Source organism: Lutra lutra, chromosome 10, assembly GCF_902655055.1.
Source record: "Lutra lutra chromosome 10, mLutLut1.2, whole genome shotgun sequence".
In the NCBI taxonomy this organism is placed as follows: Eukaryota; Metazoa; Chordata; class Mammalia; order Carnivora; family Mustelidae; genus Lutra; species Lutra lutra.
The window spans coordinates 114605178-114633013 of NC_062287.1; the positions used below are offsets into that span (position 1 = coordinate 114605178).

At 54.8% G+C, this 27836-nt stretch overlaps 2 protein-coding genes across 9 annotated transcripts; one reads left to right on the forward strand and one right to left on the reverse strand.

The window, feature by feature from the left end:
* Positions 1 to 58: 58 nt before the first annotated feature.
* SIRT3 (sirtuin 3) lies at positions 59 to 21030 on the forward strand. Of its 8 annotated transcripts, XM_047692809.1 has the most exons (8): positions 312 to 509; positions 4269 to 4416; positions 5621 to 5812; positions 5907 to 6139; positions 8312 to 8412; positions 15247 to 15408; positions 18879 to 19088; positions 20471 to 21030. In XM_047692809.1, the coding sequence occupies exons 1-8, from the start codon at positions 455 to 457 to the stop codon at positions 20489 to 20491; spliced, it is 1122 nt and encodes a 373-aa protein (XP_047548765.1). In that variant the 5' UTR covers positions 312 to 454; the 3' UTR covers positions 20492 to 21030. The 8 variants fall into 8 exon arrangements, with proteins under 8 accessions (XP_047548766.1, XP_047548764.1, XP_047548767.1 ...); XM_047692808.1 differs by lacking the exon at positions 4269 to 4416 and having other exon boundaries at positions 63 to 509; XM_047692812.1 differs by lacking the exon at positions 312 to 509 and having other exon boundaries at positions 4280 to 4416; positions 5629 to 5812.
* Positions 21031 to 21606: 576 nt separating this feature from the next.
* RIC8A (RIC8 guanine nucleotide exchange factor A) lies at positions 21607 to 27240 on the reverse strand. The gene is made up of 10 exons (XM_047692804.1): positions 27034 to 27240; positions 26754 to 26801; positions 26077 to 26670; positions 25547 to 25638; positions 24907 to 25057; positions 23730 to 23825; positions 23501 to 23645; positions 23281 to 23425; positions 22770 to 22889; positions 21607 to 22397 (listed from the first exon to the last, which is right to left on the reverse strand). The coding sequence occupies exons 1-10, from the start codon at positions 27115 to 27117 to the stop codon at positions 22277 to 22279; spliced, it is 1596 nt and encodes a 531-aa protein (XP_047548760.1). The 5' UTR covers positions 27118 to 27240; the 3' UTR covers positions 21607 to 22276.
* Positions 27241 to 27836: the final 596 nt, after the last annotated feature.

Sequence of the window (27836 nt, forward strand, 5' to 3'; positions counted from 1 at the left end):
GGAGCGCCCGGGCGGCCGCGGCGCGCACTGGTCGTCAGGGTAACGGCGCCTGCGCCGCGAGAGAAGATCGCCCCGGGGTTTGTGCCCGATTTCCCGCGCAGTCCGCCGCGCCATTCCACGGTACGAGGGCCTGGGGCCGGCCCGGCCTCCGACCGGCCTTGCGGCCTCGGCCCTGGTGACGCGCAGGCTGTCATCTCGGATGGGGACCGTGGTGACAGTAGCGTCTGAACCGTGGCTCGCGAGGACGGACTGAGAATGCCGAGAGCGGCCGGAGCAAGTGCTCACAGAGTTCTCCTCCCCGACCCGGCGAGTGCCGGCGCCTGGGCCTGTCTCCGGGGCGAGAGGCGGGACCCCAAGGGGCTGGGACGCCGCCCCCGCCTGGCGTCCCTCCACCTGGGCTGGACTCGTGGCCCTTGGGGACAAGGTCGCGAGCGCGCGGCGGCGGAGCGTGGACATGACCTGGTGGGCTCGACCTGCGCTTTCCGCCTTCAGAGCCTGGGGCCCGGCAGGTGAGGGGCCTCTCCGCGAGGCAGGGCGGCCGCAGGGGTGCGTCGGGGCGGGCGGGGCCAGGGGAGGCGAGCGCTCGGGCGCCCGCGCTGTTGGGGCTGAGCAGCGGGCGGGGTTCGGTCGAGGCGGGCGCCGGGGTCCGGTGTTCTCCTTGCGTGGTCGCGGGACATTGCAGAACTGGGAAACGCAGGGTCCCCGTTCACGCAGCTCAAAGGACAGTCCAGAGGTCAGCAGGGCCGCAGGTTCTCGGCTCTCCTCTGCACGTTTCGGGCGGGTGCGGGCGGCACTCGTGGGTCCTGTGGACAGTCGCTGCTGCCACTCAACTTTCAGAACGTATGTGCCTCCGCGGTCGTTCATGCGGACCTGCAGCATTCTCGTTTTTTCTTTGCGTGGCTGTTTTTATGCGAACCCCCACATCCACCCCAGCAAGCGCTCCCCCGACCCTGCCTCGCCGTCCCGGAAACGGCTAGAGTCGGGGGGAGGGACCTGTCACTCCGGTCCCGCAGGGGCAGGTCTAGGTGGAGCCGGGGCTTCGCGGTTGTTGACCGTTCAGACTCGTGCCGCCGCCTGTTTCCGCGGGGCACTGAGGGTCCCCCCGCCAACTTCCCAGGTTGGGCGCCAGCTCCAGGATTCCGTTCTACCGATGTAACCCTAACCCTAACCCTAAGGTGCGTAATCGCTCTGTCCTGGAGACCCTTTGTGATCTGGTCATGACCGGTAACGCTGAGGGACGCTGTCTGTACTCACTTGGGGTCAACGCCTGCGTCGAATGGTGTGTGGGTTTTCATTGCCCTCGACAAAGACTGTGCAGTTCGCACTTCGCTAGCGTGTGTTCATACCCTTCTCGGCAGTAATTGTAGATTTTGGGATCTTTGCTGTTAACTTTAAAAATAAAAATTTGCCAAGAAAATGGGTGTGTTCAGGAAAAGCAGAAAATGCAATCCAAGACAAGAAAGCTATGGCAAAACCACAGACAAGTTCCATAAACAGAAGACAGAACTGCCCTTCGAGAGAGGAACGGTAGTGGGGCTTGGAAGACCGTGAGAAGCGAAAAGTCCTTCGGAATGAACTGGGAACTGGAAGTATATTGGCTTCTCGTTGGCTGAGCCGCGCTCTCTTCGGCTGGGCTCTGCTCTCATTGGCCGAGCTATGCTGACTCTCCTTGGCTGGGCTCTGCTCTCATTGGCTGAGGTGTGCTGTCACTGGCTGGGCTCTGCTCTCATTGGCTGGGCGGTCCGGATGGACGCAGGGGAAGGCGGAGGGCTGCGAGGAGTACGTGGCGGGCGGGAGAGCGCGCCCTGCCGGCCTCCGCTGCGCGTTGGCGAGGTCGCCTTCACTCCCGTCTCACTGCCTAGGATTTGGACACGGGACTATCTCAAGACCCATAGTTGTTAAGAAACTGAAGTGTCCAGTAATGGATTATAATAATCGACTTGGTGCCGCCTCGCACAGGTACTAAAAGTATTGTTGAAGAGTATAATAGATCCAAGGGGTCTTTCCTTCATTGCAGAAGCCTTTACTGCACTGACCAGGGTCCCGGCACATTCTGACTCCACCTGCCTGAGGACAGCACCGAAGGACCCCGGCCCCTGAGACAGCCCCCGGTGGAGACGGCCCTCTGGCCCCTGAGACAGCCCCGGTGGAGACAGCAATCCGGGTGTCTCCCGTGCTACTGCTGACCAGCTGAGAATCGGAGGTCCCCACAACACCCTCCTCCGGGTCCATTCATTTGCACGAGCGGCTCACAGAACGGGGGAGACCAGCTGACAAAGTCGATCACGGGCTTCGTCCGCAGGATGCTCGAGAAACGGAGTGAACCGCCAGATCCAGAGATGCAGAGGGGGAGGTCGGCAAGGGTCCCTGGTCCCTTGTGCCTCACGGAGCTTGGGGCCCAGGGGCCCGGCGTGTGGTTCACCAACCAGGAAGACCTCTGAGCACCCCTCCTCTTGAGTTTTCTGGAGACTCCCACCCTCTAATCACAGTTGGTCTGCCCGGCACCCAGCCCCCATCCTTAGGGCCTTCCCAAAGTCCCCTCATGAACATTAACCCAGATGTGGTGCTGAGGGGCTGGTTAAGCAGAACAGGACACCCACTTCACCTTCCTGGCTGTGAGGGGAGTTCAGGAACTGAGGACAGAGACCAACCATGGTAACAAAGGACATGCCCTTGGCTCTTAGAAATTCCAAGGGTTTGAGGATGAAGACCAAAAACATTTATTATAAATCACAATATCACAACTTCCCTTTAATTCCTTTTGTGTTTCTCATAATGACTTGCATGTAGGAGGAGCTCAGTAAATGTTGGGCGGAGACCGCAGGGGAAGAGTTGTTCTAGGTGCTGAGGGACACGGGGCCATTCCCAGCTGTGGGGACAGCCCGAGCATCTCTTCTCTTCCTGACCGTCTGGCCAGTTTTCACTGGAAAACTTCCTTTGGAGACTTACCACGTCACACTCAGAAGAACTGCTTGACGGGTGCTTTTACACAAGTCTCTGATGCAGAACCCCCTTCAGGGTTGTGGGCATCTCTGCAGGAGTGTGGGGATGAGGGGGAAGCACTGTTTTCCCTGCTGTGTGTATTTCCTGTGCTTTCTGCTGGGAAGGATCTACAGCTGTAGGTCTTCTGGAGCAAGACTGTAAGAATCATTTTTTGGTCTTGGCGTTAGCTGCTGAGGCTCAGGGTGACAGAGTGACTTGATGAGACTGGCAGTGACCTAGGGCTCTGACTCTCCTTTGGGGGCCGTCGGCCCTGCACATACACCTCCCTTTGTCTTGTTCCTCTTTCTTTTGTACATACCTTTCAGAAATCTCTTCTTTTGAAAAACCAAGGTGGTGCTCCATGCAGTGGGAGAAGCAACGACACAAGCAAGTAGGCCGTGAGCCACAAGCAAGGCCCCGACCCCCGGGTGCAGTGTGCGAGGTGGCATGCAGGGTCGCCGCGGGGAGGGAAGGGCTGTCAGCCTTGCTAAAAGGAGCAGGGAATCAAACGAGCGCAAAGTGATTGTTCACTGGGGTTCAGCAGTGGCTTCACGAAGGAGGTGGCGTCACGAAGTCCTGGCCTTGACTGTGGGAGAGCTGGACATGCTGAGGTGGAGAAAGGTCTTTAAGGCAGAGGAAGCTGGGGTAGGACATACACAAGAGCCAGGCAGTCCTTTTGCTTGGCTGGAAGCAGGGGTATATAAGAGGGCAGGGTGGGGCTTGAAATTGTCACTGGGGTGGGACACGCTGTGCTGGGATGGGGAGCAGAGAGCTTCTGGGGACCCTCACTGCCCGTGTATCCCGTGGGGGTGTCGATGCAGAGAGTGGGCAGTGTTGGTTTTGTAAGGAGCGAAAGAACACAAAAGACCGAGTCATCCTTCTAGAAGATTCGTGCTCCCGAATTGCTTGGATATGTATGAAAACGTGCTTTTGGGATGATGCTTATTTCTTGCCTAAACCACAAATGAGTAAAGGAAATGCTCCCCGTCTCCTGTTTTTACGTCTGTATTCATTTTATTTTCATTTATTTATTTATTTATTTTTTATTTGACAGAGAGAAATCACAAGTAGGCAGAGAGGCAGGCAGAGAGAGAGGAGGAAGCAGGCTTCCTGCTGAGCAGAAAGCCCGATGTGGGGCTTGAACCCAGGACCTGGGATCATGACCTGAGCCGAAGGCAGCGGCTTAACCCACTGAGCCACCCAGGCGCCCCCTGTATTCATTTTAGATTCATCACTCATGTGAGGAAGGTTCTGAGTTCCTTTTGTTGAATCTCTTTTCCCGTCAGGGTGGAGGAGTTTCTATACTGAAGTCAGAGACGTCCTGGGGGAGGGTCATCAAGGGCCTTCTCCTGGAAGAACGGACGTGGTGGCCACCGGTCTTTGGGGTGTGAGAATGGCTCCCGGCGCAGTGGGGCTGGCAGTCCTGAACCCTGGGTGAGTTGTCAGCATGATGCCAGGAGATGAGGGAGTCATGCAGCCTGGTTAGATGCTGCACAGGGACCCCAACAGCAGATCAGTGAACCTAGGAAGCATTCCCAGGCCCACCGGAGGTGAGGCTCTGGTGCCCTGCCTCCCACGGCTGCGGACTTTCAGGGGGTGCTGTGGGCTTGGTATTACTCGTGCTGCTTTTGTTTCTTCCTGTTGCTTTCCTGGGTGTTGGGTCATTTTCTAAGTCCCGAGGCTCTGCTGAAACTCGTGACTTGTACGTTGTGTCTCACTTTTTTTCTGATGGAAGATCATCCTGCATCCCTAGCACTCAGCCGTGGGAGTGTCTTGGCTCCTGGCTTCTGGGGGTGACTCGAGAAGCCTTCCACTGTTTCTCAGAGAGCCTGAGCTGAGTCTCCCCACTGCCTTGTCTTTTTTTTTTTTTTTTAAATTATCTATTTATTTGAGAGAGAGTGAGAAAAAGAGCACAAGCAGGGAGAAGGGCAGAGAGAGAGAAGCAGACTCCTAGCTGAGCAGGGAGCCCCATGTGGTGCCCGATCCCAGGACCCAGAGATAGTGACATGAGCCACAGGCAGACACCCACTGACTGAGCGCCCCAGGGGGCCCCAGCCCCCAACCCACTGCCTTGTCTTGGTTGTGGGATTCCTTTGGCTGCTTCATAGTACCAGCGGTGGCGAACATTGAAGATCAAGTTTCTATAGCAGTGTGGAGCCTTAGCAGTCAGGACGCGAGTGTTTCTGGAATGGTCTCCAGAACCCACTTTTTCTCCTGATCGTTTTTGGTGTAAAGTCTGAGACATTTGGCTTTCTTTAAGTGTCACTGCCCGTCTGTCACACCCAGGTGTGCTAAGTGTATGCCCCTGCAGAGAGCACACCCAGAACCCCACACAGCTCCCACACCTCTGGTGTGGACCCTGTTCTCTTTGCACTCGCACTGGACAGCAGAATTAAGAGACCATACGTTCCTTGTTTGCACAGTTCCAACTGACTTGAATTTTTTGCTCCCCAATAAGTTGTGATTTCTGAGTTGAGACTTCTTTCTCTTGTAGCCCAGTAGTCATCCGTGATGAGAAGGGTGGTCATCTGTGGAGAGGAGAGGGAAGTGTATAATCGGTCTCAGTGGTGGGGGTGGCGGGAGGGCCAGCACGAGCTTACCTGTCCCTAGTCACCCGGCCACTCTCCTTTTCTGTCAGCATTGCAGGTGGAAGAAGACCCATATCTTTTTCTGCTGGTGCCTCGAGCGTCTTTGGAAGAGGAGGCAACAGTAGGAAGGAGAAGCTTTTTCTGCAGGACATAGCGGAGCTGATCCAAGCCAGAGCCTGCCAGAGGGTGGTGGTCATGGTGGGCGCCGGCATCAGTACGCCCAGCGGCATTCCGGACTTCAGGTGCCTTGCAGCGCCCGGCTCTTCCCTGGGCACCTGGGCTGCCTCCTGCCCCACCCTCTTGCTCTGGGTCAGAGCTCCTTGCTCCTTTTTGCAGGTCTCCCAGGAGCGGCCTCTACAGTAACCTGCAGCAGTGCGACCTCCCGTACCCCGAGGCCATTTTTGAGCTCGCTTTCTTCTATCACAACCCCAAGCCCTTTTTCACTTTGGCCAAGGAGCTGTACCTCAGGAACTACAGGCCCAACATCATACACTACTTCCTCCGACTGCTGCACGACAAGGGCCTTCTTCTGCGGCTCTACACACAGAACATCGATGGGCTGGAGAGAGGTGAGCCCTCCTCCTGTCGCCACCTGGTCACCTGCTTCTAGGCAGTGCTTACCCCATCCTCCGATTTCAAGCCCATTGTTACACCTTTGTCCCTGACAAAAAGTCCCCCGTGTGTTTAAGAGTCACTGTGGAGATCTCACTGGTGGACCCGATGTCCTGGCCTACTGGCTGGGCTGTGAGTTTTGGAAAGGGTTAAAGTTGACATTGGGAGTGTCTAGTTTAGCTAATCTGATATAATGATTTCTTTTTCAAGAAATTTATTATGAACTTTTTCGAGCACATACAAGTAGAGGACTGTGGTGAGCCCTCATGCCCTCGTCATAGCCGGTCCTTCCTTTGTCTGTGTCTTGCCGCCCCCCGCCCCCCCCCACCTCTCTCAGCCCCAGTTATGTTGAAGCGCATCTGTCCGTGATGTCATAAACTTTACCTGTAAACAACCTGTAAGTACTTCACTGGGTATCTGGAGAAGATAAAGACCTTTAAAACATAACTACGATGTCACTGTCACAAGGAGATGACCACTAATGCCTTAGTATTATCAGACTCTTTGTATAGCGATGTCCTGCCTGCCCCTCTAGCGGCCCTGACCAGTGACTCACGGATGGTCCTGACGTGGACTGTGCATTGCAAGAGGCACTGGCTGAGCCTTTCTCTTAGGGCAGTGGCGCTGACAGGTGCTGTGAGCCAGCAGCAGCTCGGCTGGGCCGCAGACACCTGGTGGTTTGAAAACCGGAGTGGCCTGGACTGCACTTAGCAGCCACGAACACCCGTGGGGATGACCTCTCATTCTGGAGCTGCGGCAGGACAGGCCTTGTGGGAATGTGGGAGCGTGTGGCCGTGGGCTTTCGCGTGTGGAGATTTAGGACAGTAATGGGGACAGTAGGAAGCCACTTGCAGCTGGGACTGTCTGCCTGTCACAGCTCCGAAGCTGACTGTGGAAACAGGTAACTGTCATAATAAGGTACCTCTGTTTTTCTACATTTTTTTCCCCTTGTTAGTACAGTATTTGTCTTCCCTCTGTCAAACCCTGAGCCAACCACTTTCCCCAGGCTGCCTGGGGAGGGTTAGGAAAAGGAACATACAGGGCAGACAAGCTGCGGGAGAAAAACCTATGGGAGGTGGAGACGGCTCCTTCACATGGCGAAGAGGGTGAGAAAGGCCGCTGTCCAGCGGCCGCTGTCCCTCTGAGAGGGCAAAGCCCAGAACGGTGTGGGAGAAGAGCTGTTGCTTCAGAGAAGGCTTCCTGGCCCAGCCAGGGACGAGGCTTCCGAGCGCAGTCCCACTTCAGCCCCAGGGCCGGCCGCCCCTACTGTGGGAGCCTCAGCCACTGTGCGGATGTCCCGTGAGACGGCGTGGTTCAGAAGCTGCGGGGGGACGAAGTGAGGTCAGGGCTGTGGCGCTGCCTCTGAAGCTTTTCTCTGTCAGCGTCCCCGGGGGGTTTAGTGCCGATGCAGACAGCAGTGGGCTCAAGAGCTAGCAGGTGCTCCTGGCCAGGAAGAGGCTGGGGACGACCTTGGCACAGGATGAGTGGCTGTGGCAGGAGAGCTGCTCCTGGTGCGGAGAAGACAGAGAGGGGCGGGGTGGGGTGGGGTGGGTGGTGCTCTACAGTTTTTATATATTTTTTGAAACTTATTGTCTTCATGTAGTTTTTTTTTTTTTTAATTTTAAGATTTATTTATTGGAGAGAGAGAGATCAAGCAAGCACACATGTGCCCGTGGGGGGAGGAGCAGAGGGAGAGGGAGAGGGAGCATCTCCAGCAGACCCTCCTCTGAGTGCAGGGCCTGCCTGCCTCGGGGCTCGATCCCAGGACCCGGAGACCGCGACCTGAGCCAAAATCAAGAGTCAGATGCTCAATAACTGAGCCATCCAGACATCCCTATATAGTTTTTTCACTTTTCCTTGGTGTCTGTAGAGTAGAAAATGTTTTCCTAGGTATCAAATGTAAGCTTATCTGCACTTACATCAAGCTTGTTGACAGGCTTTGTTTAAACATGATTTGGCTCCACCTGGGAGCCCTCATCCTTGTGCTTACTCCGCTCAGGGGGACATTATCTTCAGGTGGTGGAGGCGGCGACCCCAGGCTTGCACTGAGGGCTGGGACTCTGGCAGGGGCCTCCTGGCTGAGAGCTGACCCTGGAGCTGGCGGCTCTTAGCTGTGGTTTGAATTTCAGTGTCTGGCATCCCTGCCTCGAAGCTGGTTGAAGCTCATGGATCCTTTGCCTCTGCCACGTGCACTGTCTGCCGAAGGCCCTCTCCAGGGAAGGACATTTGGGTGAGTTGTCCTGCTGCCCCTTCTCTCTCTCCTGCACTTCGTGGTGGGAGTGATAGGAAAAGTGGCATTTTATAAGCATCATCTTGGAAGGACATCAGTAATGGTGTGAAACGTTTTTATTTTTAAATTGGAAAAGTAATACACACTTGTAAAACACTAAGAAATGTGGAGGGGAAAATGCATCTCCCTTCAGCCTCTTCCTATAGCCCACTTGTAATGGTTTGATGTATAATGCTCCAAGCCTTAAAAAAAAAAAAAAAAAAGCATACCAAACATACTTGGCCGTATCAGTGTACCTACACCACAGAGTGACTATACTGTTTTTAGTAATAGGATTACCAAGAATTTTAAGAATTTATTTATTAGAGAGAGAAGGAGAGAGCGCAAGTGGGTGGGGGGTGGCAGAGGGAGAGAGAATCCTAAGCAGACTCCCCACTGAGGGCAGAGCCCAATGTGGGGCTCGATCCCATGACCCTGAGATTATGACCCGAGCTGAAACCAAGAGTCCGACACTTAACTGACTGAGGCACGCAGACACCCCAGAAATAGGGTTGTTAAGTTTAATATTCTACAAGCTGCTTTGTCACAGAACCAAATTGTATGGATATCTTGTGTCCGTAAGTACAGGTCCGCTTGCTGTTTTTAGTGATTTATATTAAATTCAGCCCTTTACCCACTGTGGGGTATTTTCTGATGTTTGTGATTTCTGCTATTAGGAATAATGCATCCATGAGACTTGTGCTTGTATCCTTTGTCCGTCTGGGGGTAGTTCTTCTGTAGGATGGGTTTCTTCAGGCTGAACAGGATAGACTGGAAAATCTTAAATAAAGATGAAACTCGGAAATATTGCTGAGGCATAGGACCCTGTCTTTTATTTTTTAATGAGGTCAGATTCACAGAACTGTCAGATTAACATCTGAAGTGCACAGTTTGTTGGCACTTGATACATTCCCAGTGTCGTGCCACCACTGCCTCTCTCTGATTCTAGAACATTTTCATCACCGCAGAGGAAAGCTCTGTACCCCCAACCAGTCAACCCTCCCGACAACCCCTGGTGAACACTGGCCCTTCTCCAGAAGTTCCGAGCTGGAGTCATATACGTGTAGCCTTTTCAGTCCCACTTCCTTCACTTGGTCAGATGCCTTTAAGATGCCTCCGTGTCTTTTCGTGGCTTCGCAGACCACTTCTTCTGAGTGCTGAATAATATTCCCTTGTCTGGATGGACGACGGTATTCTGCTCATCTACTGAAGGGCATCTTGGCTGCTTCCGTGTTTTGGCAGTTATGAACAAAGCTGCTGTAAACCTCCCCGTGCGGGCTTTTGTGTGGACGTGAGTTTTCGGCTCTTTTGGTAAATACCAAGTGAGAGCGTGTTTAGTGCCTTCTGACGCGGCCGCCCCAGATTGCATCTCCGGGCAGTGAGTGGGAGCAGTGTTCGGTGTTGTCCGTGTTCTAGACTTTGGCCGTGGTAGTAGGTGGGTGGGGGTCCTGTTTGCGCTTGTGTACAGTTCCATGAGGACACGCTATGTGGAGAAGCTTTTTAGGTGCTCATTTGCTGTCTGTACCTCTTTGCTGGTGAGCTGTCTATTTGGGTCTTTGGCCGATTTTGTAATTCAGTTGCTCATTTTCTTATTGTGGAGTTTTAAGAACTTTTTTGTATTATGGATAACAGTCCTTTATCAGATGTCTTTCGTAAATATTGTCTTCCCACTTTCTTGACAGTGTCTTTCACAGAGCAGGGTTTTTAATTTTAATGAGGTCTAACATACTATTCTTCCGTGAATTGTGCCTTTGGTGTTACCTCTGAAGCGTCATTGCCAGCTCCTGCCCTAGCCCTTTGTAATGGCAGCGGAAACAAAGGGCTGGGGGGCTGGTTGTTTAGGGGCCAACATTTGCTGGAGGTGAAAATTGAGAGCGGTCATGGTCTTTCTTTTAGGTGAGTCATCTAGGATGCCAGCGAGCTGGTTTTCCAAATTAACTAAGTCCGGATTGGACAAGGTTTCCTATGAGATGATGGTTCGGCTCATTAGTAATGGAGTTAAAGGCTACCTGGGTGGATTTAGCATCTAGAGGAAGAATTTTCTCTGAGGACAATGTGGAGTCGCTCATGATGGTCATGAACAGGTTCATCGGGCTTCTCTGAGCAAGCCTGAGTCTGTTCCAGTCAGCAGGCTCAGAAAAGGGTCCTGTAGTTGCTCGATGTTGCTTGCAGCCCTCTCGGGAGCTCCCGGGTGCGATCTGAAATCTGCCCCCATTGGCGGAGGGCAGGGACAGACTGAGGAGGCGGCCACTCTAGGTTCATAGGTGTCCGTTCTAATCATCAAGGGAACTGACATACAAGGCTTGTCCCGGGCAGCAGCGGGACGGCTGGATCCCCACATCTGACTCCAAATCTTAAAAAGTTCATGAAGAGGCCGTAACTGGGCCCAGCCCTGTCTACTCTGCACGTGTTCTCAACACCACACCACTTCACCTTCTCAAGGCCGCGTCCTTGGAGCAGCCTCTGCGGGGGGTGGGGGGGACACACAAAGGGAACCCACGATCCGACGATGCAGGAACGGAGTGAGGAGCTTCCAAGTGCTGGGGTCCAGGTCACAGGTCACAGGTCAATTGGGGGTCACATCTCTTTGGTGACCTTCCCCAACATCTGGAGATTTCCAGCGAGTGTTCTGGTACTTTGCCCAAACTCAGGCATCTGTTTCTCTAAACCCCTTTCAGGCTTCTCTCAGTGGGCTGGTTTTATCCAGCGTTTGGCCTGACCCTCACCAGAAAGCATATGGACCCATCGACATAAATCTGAGAAATCAGATCAGTAAGTTTGAATGGCCGTGTTACGTTCTTCAGCAAATTCCGGGGGTCCTCAGTCACTTTAGGACACTCTTGCAGTATGGCTCGGAATTCAGCCTTGGTCCAGGCAACACGAGCAACCTGGTGTTCACCCGGGCCCCAGCAGAGTGAACTTCAGAAACGGCAGGTGTGAACAGGGTCAGGAGACGGAGGAGGCGGGTGGGGAGAGGTCTGGAGGTAAAGGGAGGCTCAGCGGAGGGTTAGAATGAGTGGTGGGTAGAAGGGAGGTGGGGACTGTGCCGAGGGAAGAGGAAAACAGCTCCAGAGGTGGGACCTGAGCGCAAGACCTGTGGGAGACAAAGGAGGTGGGGAGGGCCGGACTCAGAGGCTGCGTTGACTTCTTTCAGTTGTTTGCCTCTTTGGAAAATGCTCTTTCTAAGTTAACGGACCAAAGAGGGGAGCAAACTTTGAACCCTAAAATGTTTGGAAGCCTCAAGGTACCAACTAAAATAACATGGCTGTCCGATTCAGTTGTGAGAAGAGTGAATTTGGGGAGATGGCGCGTTCCCCACCATGGCCATCGAAGTTGTAAATTACTTTTGGTGGAGTCCGTCCATTGAGTTAAGAATGCACATGAGGGAGGGACCACAGTTTTGAAACCTAGAGCAAGCTGGGGCCCCAGAAGTATGGAAGTGTAGGGGCAGTGGTGTCCTTGAAGCGTTTGATCCCCAGGACCCCCTCTCCGAGAGGCTTTTCCCTAGAGGGAAGAGAAAACTTTCCAAACAGTACAGTTCCGGTAGGAGCAGCCTGGCTCTAGGAAGGAGTCAGACCCAAGGTCAAGCAAGGACTCAGAGAAAGGACAATGCCGTCTAAAGGTCTCGAATAATGCGTGGAGAGCTCAGAACACAGGCCAGGAGAGAGCTCACCCTTGACCCCAGGCTCGGTGAGAGAGCTGCAAGCCCAACTGGGTCTGTGGGGCCTGGCCCCTGTTTGCTCACAGCCTTAGAACCTCTGGGGGCAGCGCCTGCATCCCACTTCTGACACCAAGTCATGTTTTCCTTAAAAGCAAATCTGCCTTTAGCAAAATGGACTTATTGAGAACAGTAGAAAAATGCAGTTTGGGACAAGCAAGCTACAGCAAAACTAGGCAGGTCCAAAAAACAAAGGAGAGAAACATTTGATGGAGAGGAGGGAGGGAGTTGGGAGGGCCTGGAGAAGCAGTTCAGGGGAAAGATGGTGTCTTGCTAGCTGTCACTGGGATGGTTGATTTGTTGTAGACGGTGGTATACATCTTCCCCTGTTGGGACTTGCCTTGATGGTTCTTTGCTCTTGAGGGTTCTTCTGTTGGGTCTGTAATTCACAATTCTTCATGTGATTGGTAGTGAGTAGTAGGGTTCCTTCCAGCCTCCTGAATCCACATTAGCAAGGTCTCCCTTTATTAATTTTCATAACGTCTGGCACCATTTGTTGAAGAGATGAGATTTGCTCCTTTGTCAAAGAACAGTTGACTGTGCAAGTCTACTTCTAGGTTGTCTGTTGTGTCCCACTGGTATTTCATCTGTTCTTACAGTCATGCCACAGTCCTGAGTCCTGTAGCTTTTTATACTAAGTCTTTTTTTTTTTTTTCCCAAAGATTATTAGAGATCACAAGTACACAGAGAGGCAGGCAGAGAGAGAGGAAGGGAAGCAGGCTCCCTGCTGAGCAGAGAGCCTGATGCGGGGCCCAATCCCAGGACCCTGGGATCATGACCTGAGCCGAAGGCAGAGGCTTTAACCCACTGAGCCACCCAGGCACCCCTTTATACTAAGTCTTGACGTCTTCTCCATCATTCTGTGTGTTGGGTATTCTGGTCTTTCCGTATAAACTTAGGATCAGTCTGTCACTGTCTGTTCTTTGCACCTTTGTAACCTCTTTTCTCTGTGGTTTGGAGTTTTGCACTTTTACTGTGTTTTGCACTTTGGAGTTTTGCACTTTTACTGTGGTCTATCTCCTTATGGATTTCCTTTTGTTTACTTATTCTGCTGTAAATTTGTAGGGCTTTCTGAATCTGTGGTTTGAGACCTTTCATCATTGCTGGAAAGACCCTTGGCCATCATTGCCTCTAATGTCTCTCCCACTCCCTCTCCTCGCTTGTGGAGCTTAAACTCCCATGATACCTTCTCAGGCTCCCACCTGTGGCTTTTATGTGTGTTCTGGCTTTCTTCTCTGTGCTGTATTGTGAATAATGTCTTTTGACCTGTTTTCCAGTTTATCAACCTTCTATTCTGTTGTTCAGAGTAAAGCTCTTCCACTGAGTGCTAATTCTTCTTACTTCTTGTTTGTTTGTTTGGAAAAGGTTTAATGAGATGCAAAACCTCAGTCAGCAGTAGGCTCATTTCCAGGTCTGAATTACTGGCCCCATTTTTTTCTTCCAAGTTTTTATTTAAAAACTAGTTAGTTAATATATAGTGTAGTCGTGGTTTTAGGGGCACAATTTGGTGATTCATCATCTACCTACAGTACCCAGTGCTCATCACAAGTGCTTTCCTAATTTTTGGTACTTTTTATTACTGGAAGTTCTCTTTGGTTCTTTTTCAAATCCACTACATTATTTTTTATAGTTTTCTATCCTCATCAGATGCTTCAAAGCTGTCTTATTTTGTTTTAAAGCACTGAACACAATTTCGCCTTAATCTGTATCTGATAGTATCTGAAGTCTTTGAGTAGACTCTCTTTGGTTGGCTGTCTCTGCTTGTTCTGGCTGGGCTCAGCTTGCTAAGCTGAGGCCAGGAAAGTTTGTCTTAGGAAACTGGTGTCCTCTTTCTTGGGCTGCCTCCTCTGAAACCCAGCCCAGCACATCAACGCAGGCTTCTTAGGACGTAGTGGTGGTTTGTGTCCACCTCCCCATGGCCTGCAGGGAAGTGGTCTATCATAATGGTCCTTAGAGCTTCAGCCTGAATGTCTGCCAGGCCTAGGACGATGTCATGATTGCTTTAGCTAAAGTCGGGGACAAATTTTATATCACCTTTCACATTGAATTATGCCTAGTGGAGGCCACATGCCTGTAGAGTACCTCCTGAGGGCTGTGTCATCTACTGAGTATTTCCTTGGCATCTGAACGGCTCTGATAACCGCCCCAGGTGCACAGCTTCATGTGACACGTGTGGCATGTCCTGTGCCTTCAGGACCCGCTCTCGAGTACTCCACCCGGCCTCCAGTTTTAGGGTGCTCTGTGAATCAAAATGGGCAAAATGTCAATAAATGCCAAAGCTGGGTTCATTATTCAGTTGTTGTGAATGTTTGAAAATTTCTTAGTAAAGGCAATCTTTTTTTTTTTTTTAAGTTTTAACTTAAGTCCTAGTTATGTAACATACACTGTTGTGTTCATTTCAGGTGTACAATTTAGTGACTCACACGTCCATATGTCCCCTGGTGCTCGTCACAGCAGTGCCCTCCTCTGTCCCCATCCCCCAGTCAGTCCGTCCCGTGCCCCCTCCCCTCTAGTCGCCATGAGTTTGTTCTCATGTTGTTAGTTAAGAGCGTTTCTTGGTTTGCCTCTCTCTCTCTCTCATTCTGTTTCCCTTGATATTAAGAGCCAACTTTTTTTTTTTTTTTTAAGATTTTATTTAGGGGTGCCTGGGTGGCTCAGTGGGTTAAGCCTCTGCCTTTGGCTCAGGTCATGGGCTCAGGGTCCTGGGATCAAGCCCTAATCGGGCTCTCTGCTCAGCGGGGAGTCTGTTTCTCCCTCCCTCTCTGCCTGCCTCTCTGCCTACCTGTGATCTCTGTCTGTCAAATAAATAATTAAAAAATATTTTTAAAGATTTTATTTATTTATTTGACAGAGAGAGAGATCACAAGTAGGCAGAGAGGTGGGGAGGCTGTGGGGGAAAGGAGGTTCCCTACTGAGCAGAGAGCCCAATGCAGGACTCGATCCCAGGACCCTGGGATCATGACCTGAGCCAAAGGCAGAGGCTTAACCCACTGAGCCACCCAGGCACCCCGAGAGAACCAGCTTTTAAAGTGTGTTGTGACATCGTCTTCGGCCCATTTTCTGTGTGTGTCGCACAGGCTGACGTGTCCATGGACCGGATTCCCCGCTGCCCGGTCTGCACTGGCATCATGAAACCTGACATCGTGTTCTTTGGGGAGGCACTTCCCCAGAGGTTCCTGCTGCATGTGGTTGATTTCCCTATGGCAGATCTGCTGCTCATCCTTGGGACCTCCTTGGAGGTTTGTCAGCAGGTCCAGAAGTGGACTGGAGTGTGTGTGTGTGTGCGTGTGTGCATGTGCGTGCGTGCGTGCGTGCATGTGTGTGTGTGTGTGTGTGTGATGGGGGGAGGCTGGAAGGATAGGGCCCGGGAGGTGGGGCAGCTGGGGATGGCACCAGGTGCTCTTGGAGCCTTCTGGCATCCTAACTTGGGAAGGCGAGGAGGGCCAGCTGGTGAGGAAGCAGAGGTATTCTTGGCCTAGGGAGCGGCAGTCTGGGCAGAATGGGGAGGAGGGAGGACACTCAGCTTTGGGGGTGCTGTCTGTTGGTGGGGCACCATGTGTGAGCAGAAGGGAGAAGGGAGGGACATGGAGGGGTAGGGCAGGACAGACTTCCTAGGCCATATCGCAGAGGCCGATTTTGTGCTAGAAACATTGATGGACTTGAAGGGATTGAACTGGGGACATGGCTGGTGCCCTGCAGTGTCCCAGAGACTGTTGGAGAGTGGGGCTTGAAGCAAGATGTCCAGGAGGCTGGTGCTCACGAAGTCAGAGCTATGGGCACATTCAGACCACGTGACTATGAGAGAGGGCAAGCAGAAGGACTTGGGGACAGGAGAGGGAGTGGTTTGGCTCTGTCTGTGGGCACTCAGGCCATTGGTTGGTAAGGAGGTATGTGAGGGGGGTGCTGAGCTCAGTTCTGCACGTGTGTATGAGGTGCCTGGACACCCATGGACACATTCCAGAAGCTGTTCTCCATCTGGACCTGAAGCTCAGGACTTTGTGAAGGACGTCACAAGAGCAATAAATGAGCCTCTGCACCGAGCTCTGCCTGACTGGATGTCAGCACCACAGGGCACCAGGGCCAGGAAGGCCTGTGCTCAGAGCTCACCACAGGGCACCAGGGCCAGAAGGCCTGTGCTCAGAGCTCCCACCAGCCCAGAGGCCTCGAGCCCATTGCGTTTCTTCAGCAGATGTGCCTGCTGTGGGCCAGCCCCGTGCTAGGGCTTTGGACAGACACAGTAGGATGTCGCAAGCAAGGGATGGTGTTAGGTGGCAGTGTGACAGAGGAGAAGTGACAAGTGGGACGGGAAAGCTGGGGAGGGTAGTGAACTGCGTGTAATACCAGCGTGCTTGGTTCGTGTGGCCGTGTTGGGAAGGTGAGCCTGGAGCTGAGGCCAGAAGGAGACGCATGTGTTAGCGGAGGTCTGGCAGCAGACACCACCACACAGTGGCCCGTGGCCACATGGAGTGAGTGATCAGAAGGCAGTAGGGACAAGGTCTGACCTCCTGACCCCGCGGGTGCTGTGGTGGGCAGAGCTGGCAGAGACCCCACAGGTGGCAGTCCGGGCGGTGATGGCGGCTGGCCAGGGACACTGCAGAAGGCGTCAGAGCCCAGGTGTGTGAAGGGATGGTGAGTGGGAGAGCGTGGACGCCCGCAGGGCTCCAGGGTTGTGACCTGAGTGAGACCACAAGAACTGAGCTGGTTTCCTGAGAGCGAGAAGCCAAATGGGCAGGCTGGGGGAACTTGGCCCCAGACACACTGACTCGAGTGCTGTGTCAGACCTGTGATGCCCATACTGGGCCTGTATGGAAGGGGGAGCTTTGTGGGGGGCAGAGGGCTGGGGGCAGTAGTAGTTAGTGGTGGGTGGTGCGGAGTCTGGCCGCCGCCCTGTGTTGGCCACCAGCAGTGGACACTGGGACCGCCAGTCCTCTGCTTTTTAAGTGAAATGAAAATAGCCTTTTTCTCTGGTTATAAAAGTACCATATGCTCCCACATTATACAGACATAGGGAGTGAAGTAGAGGCTTCCTCCAGGTGGTTTTCTTGTCCTCACAGGCTTCTCTGCTGCACAGATGTGGGCTCTCAGCAGAGGCGGGGCAACACTGTGCGCAGAGACTTCCTTGGTCAGGTGCGGGTATGCCGTCCCCGCTGGGACCCCCGAGCAGAGTTCTTGTCTGCGGGCACCAAGGAGTCTGCGGTGTTGCTCAGACTTTATCTCCTGTGCCGTGTGGAAGAAACAGTAACACACTTGATTATAGACCAACCCTCTGGGTCCCACTGAGGGGGGCGTGTGTCAACCATAAGGTGCTTTTTGAAATCTGAGATAGTCTGAACTCTGGAACACATCTAGCCCCAAGAGTTTTAAGATGAGGGATGATGGCTGTATCACAATTTATTTAAGTAACGTTCTATTGATGGACAGCAGAAACGAATAGTGTATGGATTTTATATTCAGAATAATAGTGTAGTGAGTGGTTGTGTGGACACGTGTTTGCACATTCATGTGAGCACTTCAGTTAATACTGAGAAGTTACTTTCCAAAAAGATACACTGAGTACAATGCGACCAACCGACCAGCTGTGTAGGAGTGGCCATTCCCACATCCTCAGCAACCCCAAACATTAGCTGTCTCTAAGGGTTTTCTTAAATCTATCTTTGAGTTTTTATCCGTCTGATTGGTTAGAAATAAATGTGTGTGTGAGAGAGGAGGGAAGAGAGAGAGAGGGGAGGGAGATCTAACATTTCTGTAGTAAAGAGTGAAGTTCATCTTTTCGTGCTAACCACTGTGTTTTCTTTGGGTTACATATTTATACCTCTTGCTCCTTTTTCATTGGGCTATTTTCTTAGTCTGTTTATAAATCAGCATATGAAGCCATAAATTATATAGAGTGTTTATAAATTAGTTTAGCAATTAGAAATATAAACTGTCACATGTTAGTATGTTTGCAGTTTATGGTAATGAGGTTTAAAAGTTATTTTTCTACATCATATTTTTATGTAGATAATAATGTGATACTTGGCCTTATCTGACTTATCAGACCTAAAAAGTTCTCTACCTTTACTTATGAAACCTAAATTCCCTTGAAGAACTGTTCTGTGTACATTTGAATCACTCATTTGAAATTTTTTCAGCGAAAGCAGGAATTGAGTATTTTCTTACCAGATAATGAGCTAGTGTCCATGCCATTTATTTCATCTGTTTCTTGTATTATTACTCGTGAGTGGAAATTTCACTTGGGAGCTGGATGAAGAAGCCCAGAGGTACCGAGTTAGGAGTCCCTGGAGGTCTGGATGGTGGAGACTGTGGAGAGGTGGGGCACCCAGGAGCCCCCTGTGGGCCCAGGCCTTTGCTCTCAGGGAGCGGGAGCCGACGGGCGAGATGTTGCTGGGAGGAGACGGTGTGTGATGGGGCAGGACAGGTAAGAGTGGGTACAGGTGCTGGAGCCCAGATGCACCTGGGCAGGGAGACCTGTGGAGGCCAGAACGTGTGGGAAGCAGAAAGACATGGACCAGGGAGGCCACAAGAAGGGAGGAACCCAGGCACTGAGACCGAGCAGACCGCATGACTGGAAGAAGTGGTGTGTTTTCACCGTGTCCAAGGCCTCACGTCAGTCTGAGCTGCCCTTTAAAAGGCTGAGGCTGTGGCATGCAGTATTCTGGGGGGCTTGGAGGGTGGGCACTGTGCTTCTCACGTTTGGGCAATTTTTCAGGTAGAACCTTTTGCCAGCTTGTCTGAGGCCGTGCGGAGCTCGGTGCCCCGACTGCTCATCAACAGGGACTTGGTGGGGCCCTTTGCCTGGCGTCCTCGAGGCACAGATGTGGTCCAGCTGGGGGATGTGGTTCAAGGTGTGGAAAGGCTGGTGGAGCTTCTGGGCTGGACGGAAGAGTTGCAGGAGCTTGTCCAGCAGGAGACGGACAAGGTACAGACTGTCAAGCAGGGTCCTCTGAAGAAGGGCTGTCTTCCTCACTGCCCAGGGTCTGGAAAGGAACAGAAATAGCGGATATTGGCTATTACTCCTGTCCCGGCCACTGTCTGGGGCCTTCTGTGTGCTTATGAATTGGGTGTTGTGACTTATCATCACCGGGTGGAGATGAAGACAGTCGCGGAGCTGCGACTTGGTCCAGGTGGACTGGGCGGCTCTCACTGCAGCCTTTGGTCCCCTAAATAAAGCATCACCAGGCTCAGGTGCGGTTCTGAGATGAACTTTGAGGAGCGGAACTTGTGTGCTGGTATGGGACGAAGCCCCACCTCGGGATGCTTTCAGGAGGTGGTCAGCACAAGGGCTGCTGGCCTGGGACAACCTCCTGAGGGTAGAAAGCCAAAGACCCCTGATGCTCTCGAGGTGTCAAACCTGTTCCAAGTGAAGTTTCCTGTGAGAATCAGTTAAGCACATGTGGCCCTGGCGTGAGTGCCTCTTGTCTAAAGGAGGCAGCATTGAGTACCTCAAGTCCAGTTGTCTCCAAAAGGATCATGTGACCGGGCCCTGGGGCTGAGGCCTTGGGAAAGCTTTGCCCTTCAGCTGTGAGTGCCTCAGGGCTCAGGGCTGTTGGGTGGGGACTGACCAAAGCCCCCAGCCTCTGGCTGCAGCCTGGTTTCTTACCATGTGGAACCAAACAAAGAATTTGAGGCTTACTGAGGCCAGGGGGCTTTGTGCTATTTCCACACATCTTAGACATTGTGGCCACTGGTTTTTCTGGCTCTCCTTTCTAGAGTTTGGCTCTAATGGCTAAGATGTAGGCTGATATCGCTCCTTATCTCATTGTAAATGTCAAAGTTCTGCTGCTGGGTGGTTTTGTGGAAGTAGGCAAGGCAGGTAGTGTGGAAGCCTGTACTTTGCACATCAAAAGAAGAGGCGGAAAGTGGCTTGGTCAGTCCCGTGGCAGCTTCTCGGATCTGACATCCTTTTTCCATACAAGACTGAGTCATGTGACCCCCTGGGATTTTTGGAAGCAGTCCTACAGGATTTGACCTGTGCGATTTTACAGTTTCACGGAAATTTATGTAAGGTGGGTTCTGGTGTTAGGGGTTTATGTATATAATGAAAGAGCTGCTACCCAGAAGTAAATGTCGAGGGAGGAGCCGCAGTCTGTCCTGGGGTCACCTTCCCCAATAGTGCCCGTTTCTGAGCATTGAGCTTCAGCACGTCTCACCTGGCTGGCCACCTGGACTCGCCCTGCTGGCATCGTGGTACCTGGGCTCAACAGCACCATTGGCAGAGGCAGAAAAGCTTTTGTTTTATGAAATAGTTTGAACCCAGGCCTTGAGGTCTGTGGGTCTGATTCCCTTCCTCCTCTGTTCCAGCTCCATGGACAGGACAGATAGAGTGATGGCGGGTCCCCCTCCTCTTCTGGGACTGGAAATGGTTCCAAGGAGTCCCTGCCCACCTCTGAGCAAAGAGTCTTGGCTGAACCAGAACCTGTGGCCTAAGGAAGAGGGTGAGGCCTCCCGGGTCCTGAGCTCCGTGCCAGTGGGTCATGTCATGCTCCGGCTGTGGGCCACCCCAGTTGCGGGCGCCAAGCTGCCCGGTGCTTTTCTGTGGTTTGACTCTTCAGTCTGCTGAAGCTCTTGATGCTGAAAAAAAGCTTTCTCCTGATAGTGACCCTCTGGAACCCCAACGGAACAACAGGACACCCAGACAGGATCTGCTCTGTGTCTGGGTCTCCGTCAGAAGGGCGGGCTCAGCATCTCTGCCCCTTAGACTGTCTGGGGCAGAGGGGCCACAGCCACTCCCAAGGCATGGTCCTGGGTCCCACGTAATAGAATCGAGTCCTGTAGCACGCTGGCCTCCTTAGTAGTGTTATTGTTAGTTGGAGAAACTTTGTGCATATCTGGCATGAAATAAACTCTTTGGTTTCCTCAAAGGAATGCAGGTGTTAATGATGTGGAGAGGGGACCTTGGGTGAGCATGGACATTCCCCACAGTGGAATGGCCCAAGGATGGAGAACACGCCCCTGGCTCCACCCTGGAGAGGGGCCTAGTGCTGTTTCCGATGGAGCCCCAGCACCCCTCACCACCGCACCCCCTCCGCTCTACCCTGATGCCACTTGCCTCAGCCTCCCCCCCAGAAACTCTTCTGTTCTGGCAGCTAACCAGCACCCCATTTCCCACTCTGCCCCGCCAGACCTTCCCAGTAATGCCCCCAAATTAACCTCTGTGCTGCGGAAGGCGTTATTCACTCAGAAACCACGGCTTGCCTCTGGCCTGCCCATACTTCCTGCACAGGCTCCTTCTGCTGGGGTTGCCCCCAGGCTCACCTTGCTGATCCCTGGCTCCTACCTTGTGTATGGTCCCTCCTTCTAGGCATGGTTTCCCTACCCACGGCACATGTAACAGACTCAGAGGGGATCTGGGGATTCCTCAAGAACAGAGAACAGGACTAACGATCTAGGAAAGGGGCCAAATTCTGAAAAGAATGAAATGAACCCAATACACACGCTCTTGCTTGAAACTCTTTATTCCAAGATGATGTTTTCTGTGACATCTGTGACATTTTGTGGCAGGTGACAGAAATCCAAACTTAGGGCTTTACGAGGTACACTTCCCTTCATGTATTTATGGTCTACACCAGTGGGAAGGTCAGGAGTCCACTGTCACAACCAGTGAGAGCTTGGGTGCTGTGGACACTACAGCAGACAGCTGAGCGAGGACCACGGATATGTAAACGGCTACCAGTCCTGAGCTCAGTGGGGACAGGAAGAGCCAAGTGTACCTTGGAAATATGTTTCTGACATTAGTACACACAGCTCTAGCCAGTTCTTTTCCTGTGAACTGTAGTGCTTGGAAGCTCTGGGAAAGCCTGCCAGACTTGGGACATGCTTGCGTGTGCCCACCCCCAGCCTCTGTCCCCAGGCAGCAGCCTCTCAGCACACATAAGACTACTTCATCTGTGGAAATCAAGGCTGAGTTCCCAGAGTTGCAGCGGGACAAGGCCCTCACAGTCCTAAAGCTAAGAAATTGGGCCAGAGACAAATCATTAACAGAACTTTGGAAGTAAAGAGCAAGGGATCTCCAAACTGGAGAGAGGGACGTGGCTTCCCCAGGTCACAGTCCCAAGACATCTCTGGAAGCAGCACCAGTTCTGAAGGGAGAACAGAAGACTGCTGTCCTCAGTCGGGGTCAGAGTCGGGTTCCGAAGAGAGCTGCCCCTCCATGGTCTCGGAAATGGCATCCTGCAGGGATGTCAGCTGACCCCGGGGACTCATCCCCATGGGCTGGATGACTCTGTGCCTGGGAGAAAAGCAAGGTGAGGTGGGGAAGGGGCCTGGCAGAGGGCGGTGGAAGTTGTGCTCACCCTGACTACTTCCTAGTGCTCCACCGGGCTGTTCCCATTTACTGGGGAATCCCAACTAGTACCCAGTGGCTTTGGGACCTTAGTCTTAATTTCTCGAGATCTCAATTTTCATCACCTACGAAACAAACGACACCAATCTCAAGTCTGAGTCTTTCCTGGGGCAATTCCTTTGTTTGAAACCTCAGGAACGCAGCCTTGCCTAAGCCCACCTCTGACCCCACCTCTTGGGGCGCACAAGACTGGACACAAGCCTGGGGTTCTGTTCTCCCTTCTCCCAGCCGTGGGCCCCTCCTTGCCTCACCACGTACCTGGAGAGCTTGTCAAACATGTTCACCAGCTTCATGGCCTCATGCTCCTTCTGCTCCTCCGTCATGCCCTCCATGGGGTTGGGCGGCTTTTCCTCCACCCTCCCGGTCACTGGGTTTATGCTGTTTCCCAGGGGAGGGGGTGCAGGGAACGCATTAGTGACTCTCTAGGACAGGAGGCCGCTGCACAGGGTGGGTAGAGTCCCACACGTTCTGCTTGGGCCCGGACTGGCAAGAAACCCATTCTCCTGGGGGTGGCAGGAAGCCTCCCTCCAGGAGCAGCAGTGGACCAGCTCCTGCCACCTGGATCTCCTGGTCCCCCAACTGCCCAGCCGCCTTCAGTCCGTGTTCTCAACAAAATGTCCTGACATCAGGGTTTATCACTTATGGAATCAGTGCCTAACTCGCAATGTCCTGCCCATCTATTCTCCTGTCCCACCCGCCCGTGGCTCCATCTGGCTATGGAAACAGGGACTAGGCTGAGTGAGGGAGCCAAGGGTGTAGGGGCACACACCTGGCCTTGGCTTCCTTGTACTCATCCGTATCCGTGTCCTCGTCCTCCGAGTACTGGCCCTCAGGCCGGCCCCCCGCCATGAGGCCCCTGGCAGCCAGGAGGCCGGCGGCATTCCCGTAGCCCGTGTACTTGATGAACCGGGGCACTGAGGGGCAGGGCAGAGGTCAGTGTGCGAAGGTGGCTGGGAGGGACAGGCGGGGGGCTGGATCCCAGCACTCACCACTCTCGGAGCACAGGACAAACAGGAACTCGGCGGCCACTCTCTTCACATCCGTGTCCAGGTGTGTCATGAGGCGAACAAGCTTGTTCCGCAACAACTCACCAACCTCGGGCCGGGTCCTCACGTCCCGCAGTGGGGGCAGCACCTGGGGAGGCAGCCTGGGCCTGCAGAGGCTGGGGTCTGTGATTGGGGGGGGGGCCCAGCTCCACCCCCCCGGCCCCGCCCATACCTGTGCCTTCAGGAACTTCCTGGCGGGCCGGTGCACGCGGGCACACTCGGTCAGCACGCTCAGCACAGGGGCCACGCTTTCCTTCAGCCTGTGTGTCTGCAGAGGAGCCTCTGTCACTGGGGCTGTGTCCCCACCTGACTTGAGGTCAGGGGTGGGGTGGTGACTGATACACGCACGCACCCCACCCCCAAAGGCCCCGTCCTGGCAGGAGGCATTCAGGAAGAGGCCTTGCCACGGTCAGTCAGCTGAGGGGCCAGGAATGGGCAGTGGGGATCTGTGTGAGCTTCAAGAGGGCCACAGCGGGAACTTAACTGAGGAGTGCTCACATGTGTTCTGCGACTTGAGCAAGTCACTCAGCTACGCCACCCTCCTTACCTGTACGCCAAAGTTGTTCATGGCCATTAGCACACCAAGGACACACGACCTGTCCTCAAAAAACAGCGCCCAAAACACAACAAAAATCCCTCCTCTGTGGGCTTCACAGACTCAGACAGCAAAGAGCTGCTGGCCTCCCTCCACTTACCTCCCTGGACCCTAAGCCTAGCAGCAGTCGCGGTAGGGACAGTCACAGGCATCACATTCGACGCACGTGACTCCGCTCCCAGGACGCACGAGCAACATGGGTTCCCAAGGGGTCCACCCAGTCTCACTGCAGGGCGGGCTGCAGCCTGCGTGATGTCTGCGAGCTCCCAGAGGAGCTGGTCAGAGGTCTGGCCCCCAATGTCCTGGGTGCAGGAGCCTCTGGCTCAAGATGCCTCTGAGTCCCCTCAGGGATGCCAAGACGCAACTGCTCGTTCCCAAGAGCTGATGAATGTCGCCAACACTAAGACTCTTAGGCCACAAGCAAGGACTCAAAAGACATCCACAAAGAGCTGTAAAAAGTAAGTTCTTTGTTTGACTTAGAAAACTCATCACGATAACGAGAAAAAACAAAACCCGCAAGAGCACGTGTATGTCTGTGTGCATGTGAGAGACAAGAGAGTATGCGCGCGCACACGCACGCGCCCCCGTTTCTCAGGGTCTGCCAAGCTGGACCACAGAGCAGCCACAGAAATCACCTGAATCACCCTGCCAGGCTGATCTCCACTCTGCAATGTGGACTGTTAAAGCAGCGACCATGGCTGCCTGGGAACGTCAGAGCCACTGAGGAGCCCCCACATCAGGTCCCTCTGCCCACCTGGTGCAGACGCTTCTCCAGGAAGCTGAGGAGAACACGAATCACATCCATGTTGGCTCCCAGGAACTCCAGGGAGCCTTCTCGCGGCTCCAGGGTAAGGAGAACATCCAGACACTTAAGGGGCAAGTTCCCCAGGAGGTTCACCGCATGCCTGAGGACAGACGCGGAAGAGAGCTTGCTGAGTCCGATCCCCAGTGTAGGTACAACCCTTGATGCCCCCAGAGGCCACACATGACAGGAACTAGTGATTGGGGGCTTGGCGACAGGAACCAGAGCCCAGAGCTGACGGCAGGACTGACCACGGCAGTGTTTCCACTCGGTGGGGTGAGCTCCTAAGGAAGGGGGCACTGTCTGCAGATGCCCTCCCTTCCAGGCTCTGTCTGGGCTGAAGCACCGCAGACCATCTCTGGAAAACTAGAACCTGCCTAGGCACAGGTCATGGAGACGGAGAGGAGGAAGCACGCTACCCTGTGAGCACAGCACCACTCGTCACTACTACTCCGCTTCCAGAGAGACGTTCCCATCCTCAGATCCGTACCCCTCGTCCTGGCCACATGCTGACGTCGGTCCCAGCCACGGCTGGGAACCGCTCGGCAGACACACGAGCACACCTCCCTTCCATCTAACAGGCCCCCCTCACCCGTGGAACTCCTCCGTGCGGTCTCCAGCAGCAGTGACCATCACACAGTGCCGCAGGATGGTCCCCAAGTGCCGGTAACGGGCAGCATCTTCCTGACCGAAAAGAAAGGGGTTCCCGTGAGGGGAAGCCCCACTCCGGGGTCACGTACACGGACCTCGACTCTCCTCTCCCGCACACCTCACCCCGTCCTCTTCTACACACCCTGACGACATTTCCTCAATCCAGTGCAGGTCCTCTCAGGACAAAGTCACAGTGCACTCCAGCCCCACGCTCATGGCCTCCCCGTGCCCCAAACGCCCTCCTGCCAGGCTGCAGGAGCCACACAGCCACACACACTCCATCTCTCTTAGAAACGTTCTTCGGGCCCTCTGCCCACAATGTGCATCTCCTCGCCTCCTCCGGACAGGCTGAGAACTCCACCGTCCTCTCCCCATCAGATACCCGGACACCGGCAGGCAGGTGCCCTCCAGGCAGACAGAGCCAGGAAGCGCCCACACGGCGAAGCCCTGTGGGTGCAGGTCCGTCCTCACCTCGTCCACCTCCCTCTTGATGGAGTCAAAGGTGATGTTGAACAGCACTTTGAGGATCTCCATGGCCCGCTCAGTCTCCTGGGGAGGAAGGAGCTCCGGCGTGCTCTCCCCCGGGATCAGTCCCAGGGTCAGCTGCAGCGCGTCGGTCAGCAGGCGCACCCCCTGCAGGTCCCGAAACAGCTGCTGCCGCACGTCCGTGCGAAGTGCCGTGAGCAAGAACAGGAGCCGCAAGTCAAAGAACTGGACGTCGTGCGGGAAGCTGGTCTGGTGGCCCAGCCCCACGCGCTCTGCCAGCCTCACCACCAGGCGGGCCTCTGCCGCCAGCACCTGCGCCACAGGGCTGCTGAGCACGAGGTTGCACAGGCACTTGAGGGACTCGAGGACAACGTCCACGTCCACGTCCAGAGGCTCGGGGACCGACTCCTCCAAGGCGACGCCGGCATAGCGGGCAAGGGCCTGCAGGCTCTGGCGGCTGGTGAAGGGGTCCAGGCAGCTGCGGTCCCGGGACAGGATGCGGATGCTCTGCAGCCAGGTGACGCGGCGGGAGGGCGGCAGGCCCCGCTCCAAGACCGAGCCCAGCAGCTCCGCCAGCCTCTGCGGGCAGGGAGAGGAGCAGCTCCAGCAGGCCCCTTCCCTGGGCCACCCACGCCTGCCCCTTTCCCCCGGTCCGCACCCACCTTCCGGTCCTGCTGCTGGGCGTCCTCAAACGTGAAGCTCTGGGAGTTCTGCGCGGAGACGCGGGCGCTCAGCGGGTGGGGGCGCGAGGGCACAGGCCCCCGGGCCGACAGCGCACACCGGCCCTCGGGGTGTGCACCCAGCCTCTCCCCGCAACTCCTCACGGCGCGGCGCGCGCCCCGCCGCCCGCCCCCGGCCGCGCACACACGCTCAGGGCCGGCCACGACGCGGGTCCCGCCCCGCCCCTCCCTGGCGAGGACCCCGTTCGCGGCCCTCGCTCACCTCCCGGTTGTACGTGCGCAGAGCTTCCATAATCACGTCCTCCTCCCCCGCCTCCACAGCATCCGCAACCACCCGGGGCTCCATGGCGCTCGCGGGCTCCCGCGCCGGGCAGGCGGGAGCGGCTTCGCTCAGCCGCTCCCGGCGGTGTCCAGCCGCCCCGCCCTGCCCCGGCGCGCGGGGGAAGCCCGGACCGTGCGCGCCGCGCCGCGGGGGACGCCGGGACCGTGCGCGCCTCGCCGCGGGGCGGGGCCAGGGCTGCGCGCGGAGGACGCCGGGACCGGGCGCGCCGCGGGGCGGGGCCAGGGCTGCGCGCGGGGGACGCCGGGACTGGGTGCGCCGCGCGGCGCCGCGGGGCGGAGCGAGGGCCGCGGGCGGCGGAGGCGGGGACTGTGCGCGCCCTGCGGCGCCGCGGGCTCCTTAAGGTGGCGAGCTGGGTCAGCTGACTGGAGCTTGGTTTAGCCGGCGGGTCGGCGGGGTTTTCAAAGGTCTTACTGGGTGATTGTTAGCCTGGGGCCCAGTCGCCCCTGACCCTCCTAGGGACCCCTGCTTCTTGGGCCGGAGCTGCCCGCAGGCGAGGACCCTAGCCCGCCGCGCCGCCCTCCCGCAGCCCTCTTGATGCGCAGAGCCGAGGCGGGAAGGACTCTGGAGCCCCGGACCCCTCGGCGTGTTCAGCAGGGGCTGGAGGGCCTGCTGAGGGCCAGCTCGCTGCTTTTGCAGGGCTCGTGTCCCGAAAGGGAAGAGGGAACACGGACATCCGGGACTCGCGGTGGGCCGCAGAGGGGTCCGGGTCGAGTCCGCGCCAT

What these genes read in the sequence shown, in the direction of transcription:
- SIRT3 (XM_047692808.1), top strand. Translation starts at nt 256, where the DNA reads ATGCCGAGAGCGGCCGGAGCAAGTGCTCACAGAGTTCTCCTCCCCGAC. An exon ending in AGCGGCATTCCGGACTTCAG is followed by an intron (nt 5,813 to 5,906) that starts GTGCCTTGCAGC and finishes TCCTTTTTGCAG; the next exon opens with GTCTCCCAGGAGCGGCCTCT. An exon ending in CTCCAGGGAAGGACATTTGG is followed by an intron (nt 8,413 to 15,246) that starts GTGAGTTGTCCT and finishes TGTGTCGCACAG; the next exon opens with GCTGACGTGTCCATGGACCG.
- RIC8A (XM_047692804.1), bottom strand. Translation starts at nt 27,117, where the DNA reads ATGGAGCCCCGGGTGGTTGCGGATGCTGTGGAGGCGGGGGAGGAGGAC. An exon ending in TCAAGAGGGAGGTGGACGAG is followed by an intron (nt 25,639 to 26,076) that starts GTGAGGACGGAC and finishes CTTTTCGGTCAG; the next exon opens with GAAGATGCTGCCCGTTACCG. An exon ending in TGTCCTGTGCTCCGAGAGTG is followed by an intron (nt 23,426 to 23,500) that starts GTGAGTGCTGGG and finishes CCTGCCCCTCAG; the next exon opens with TGCCCCGGTTCATCAAGTAC.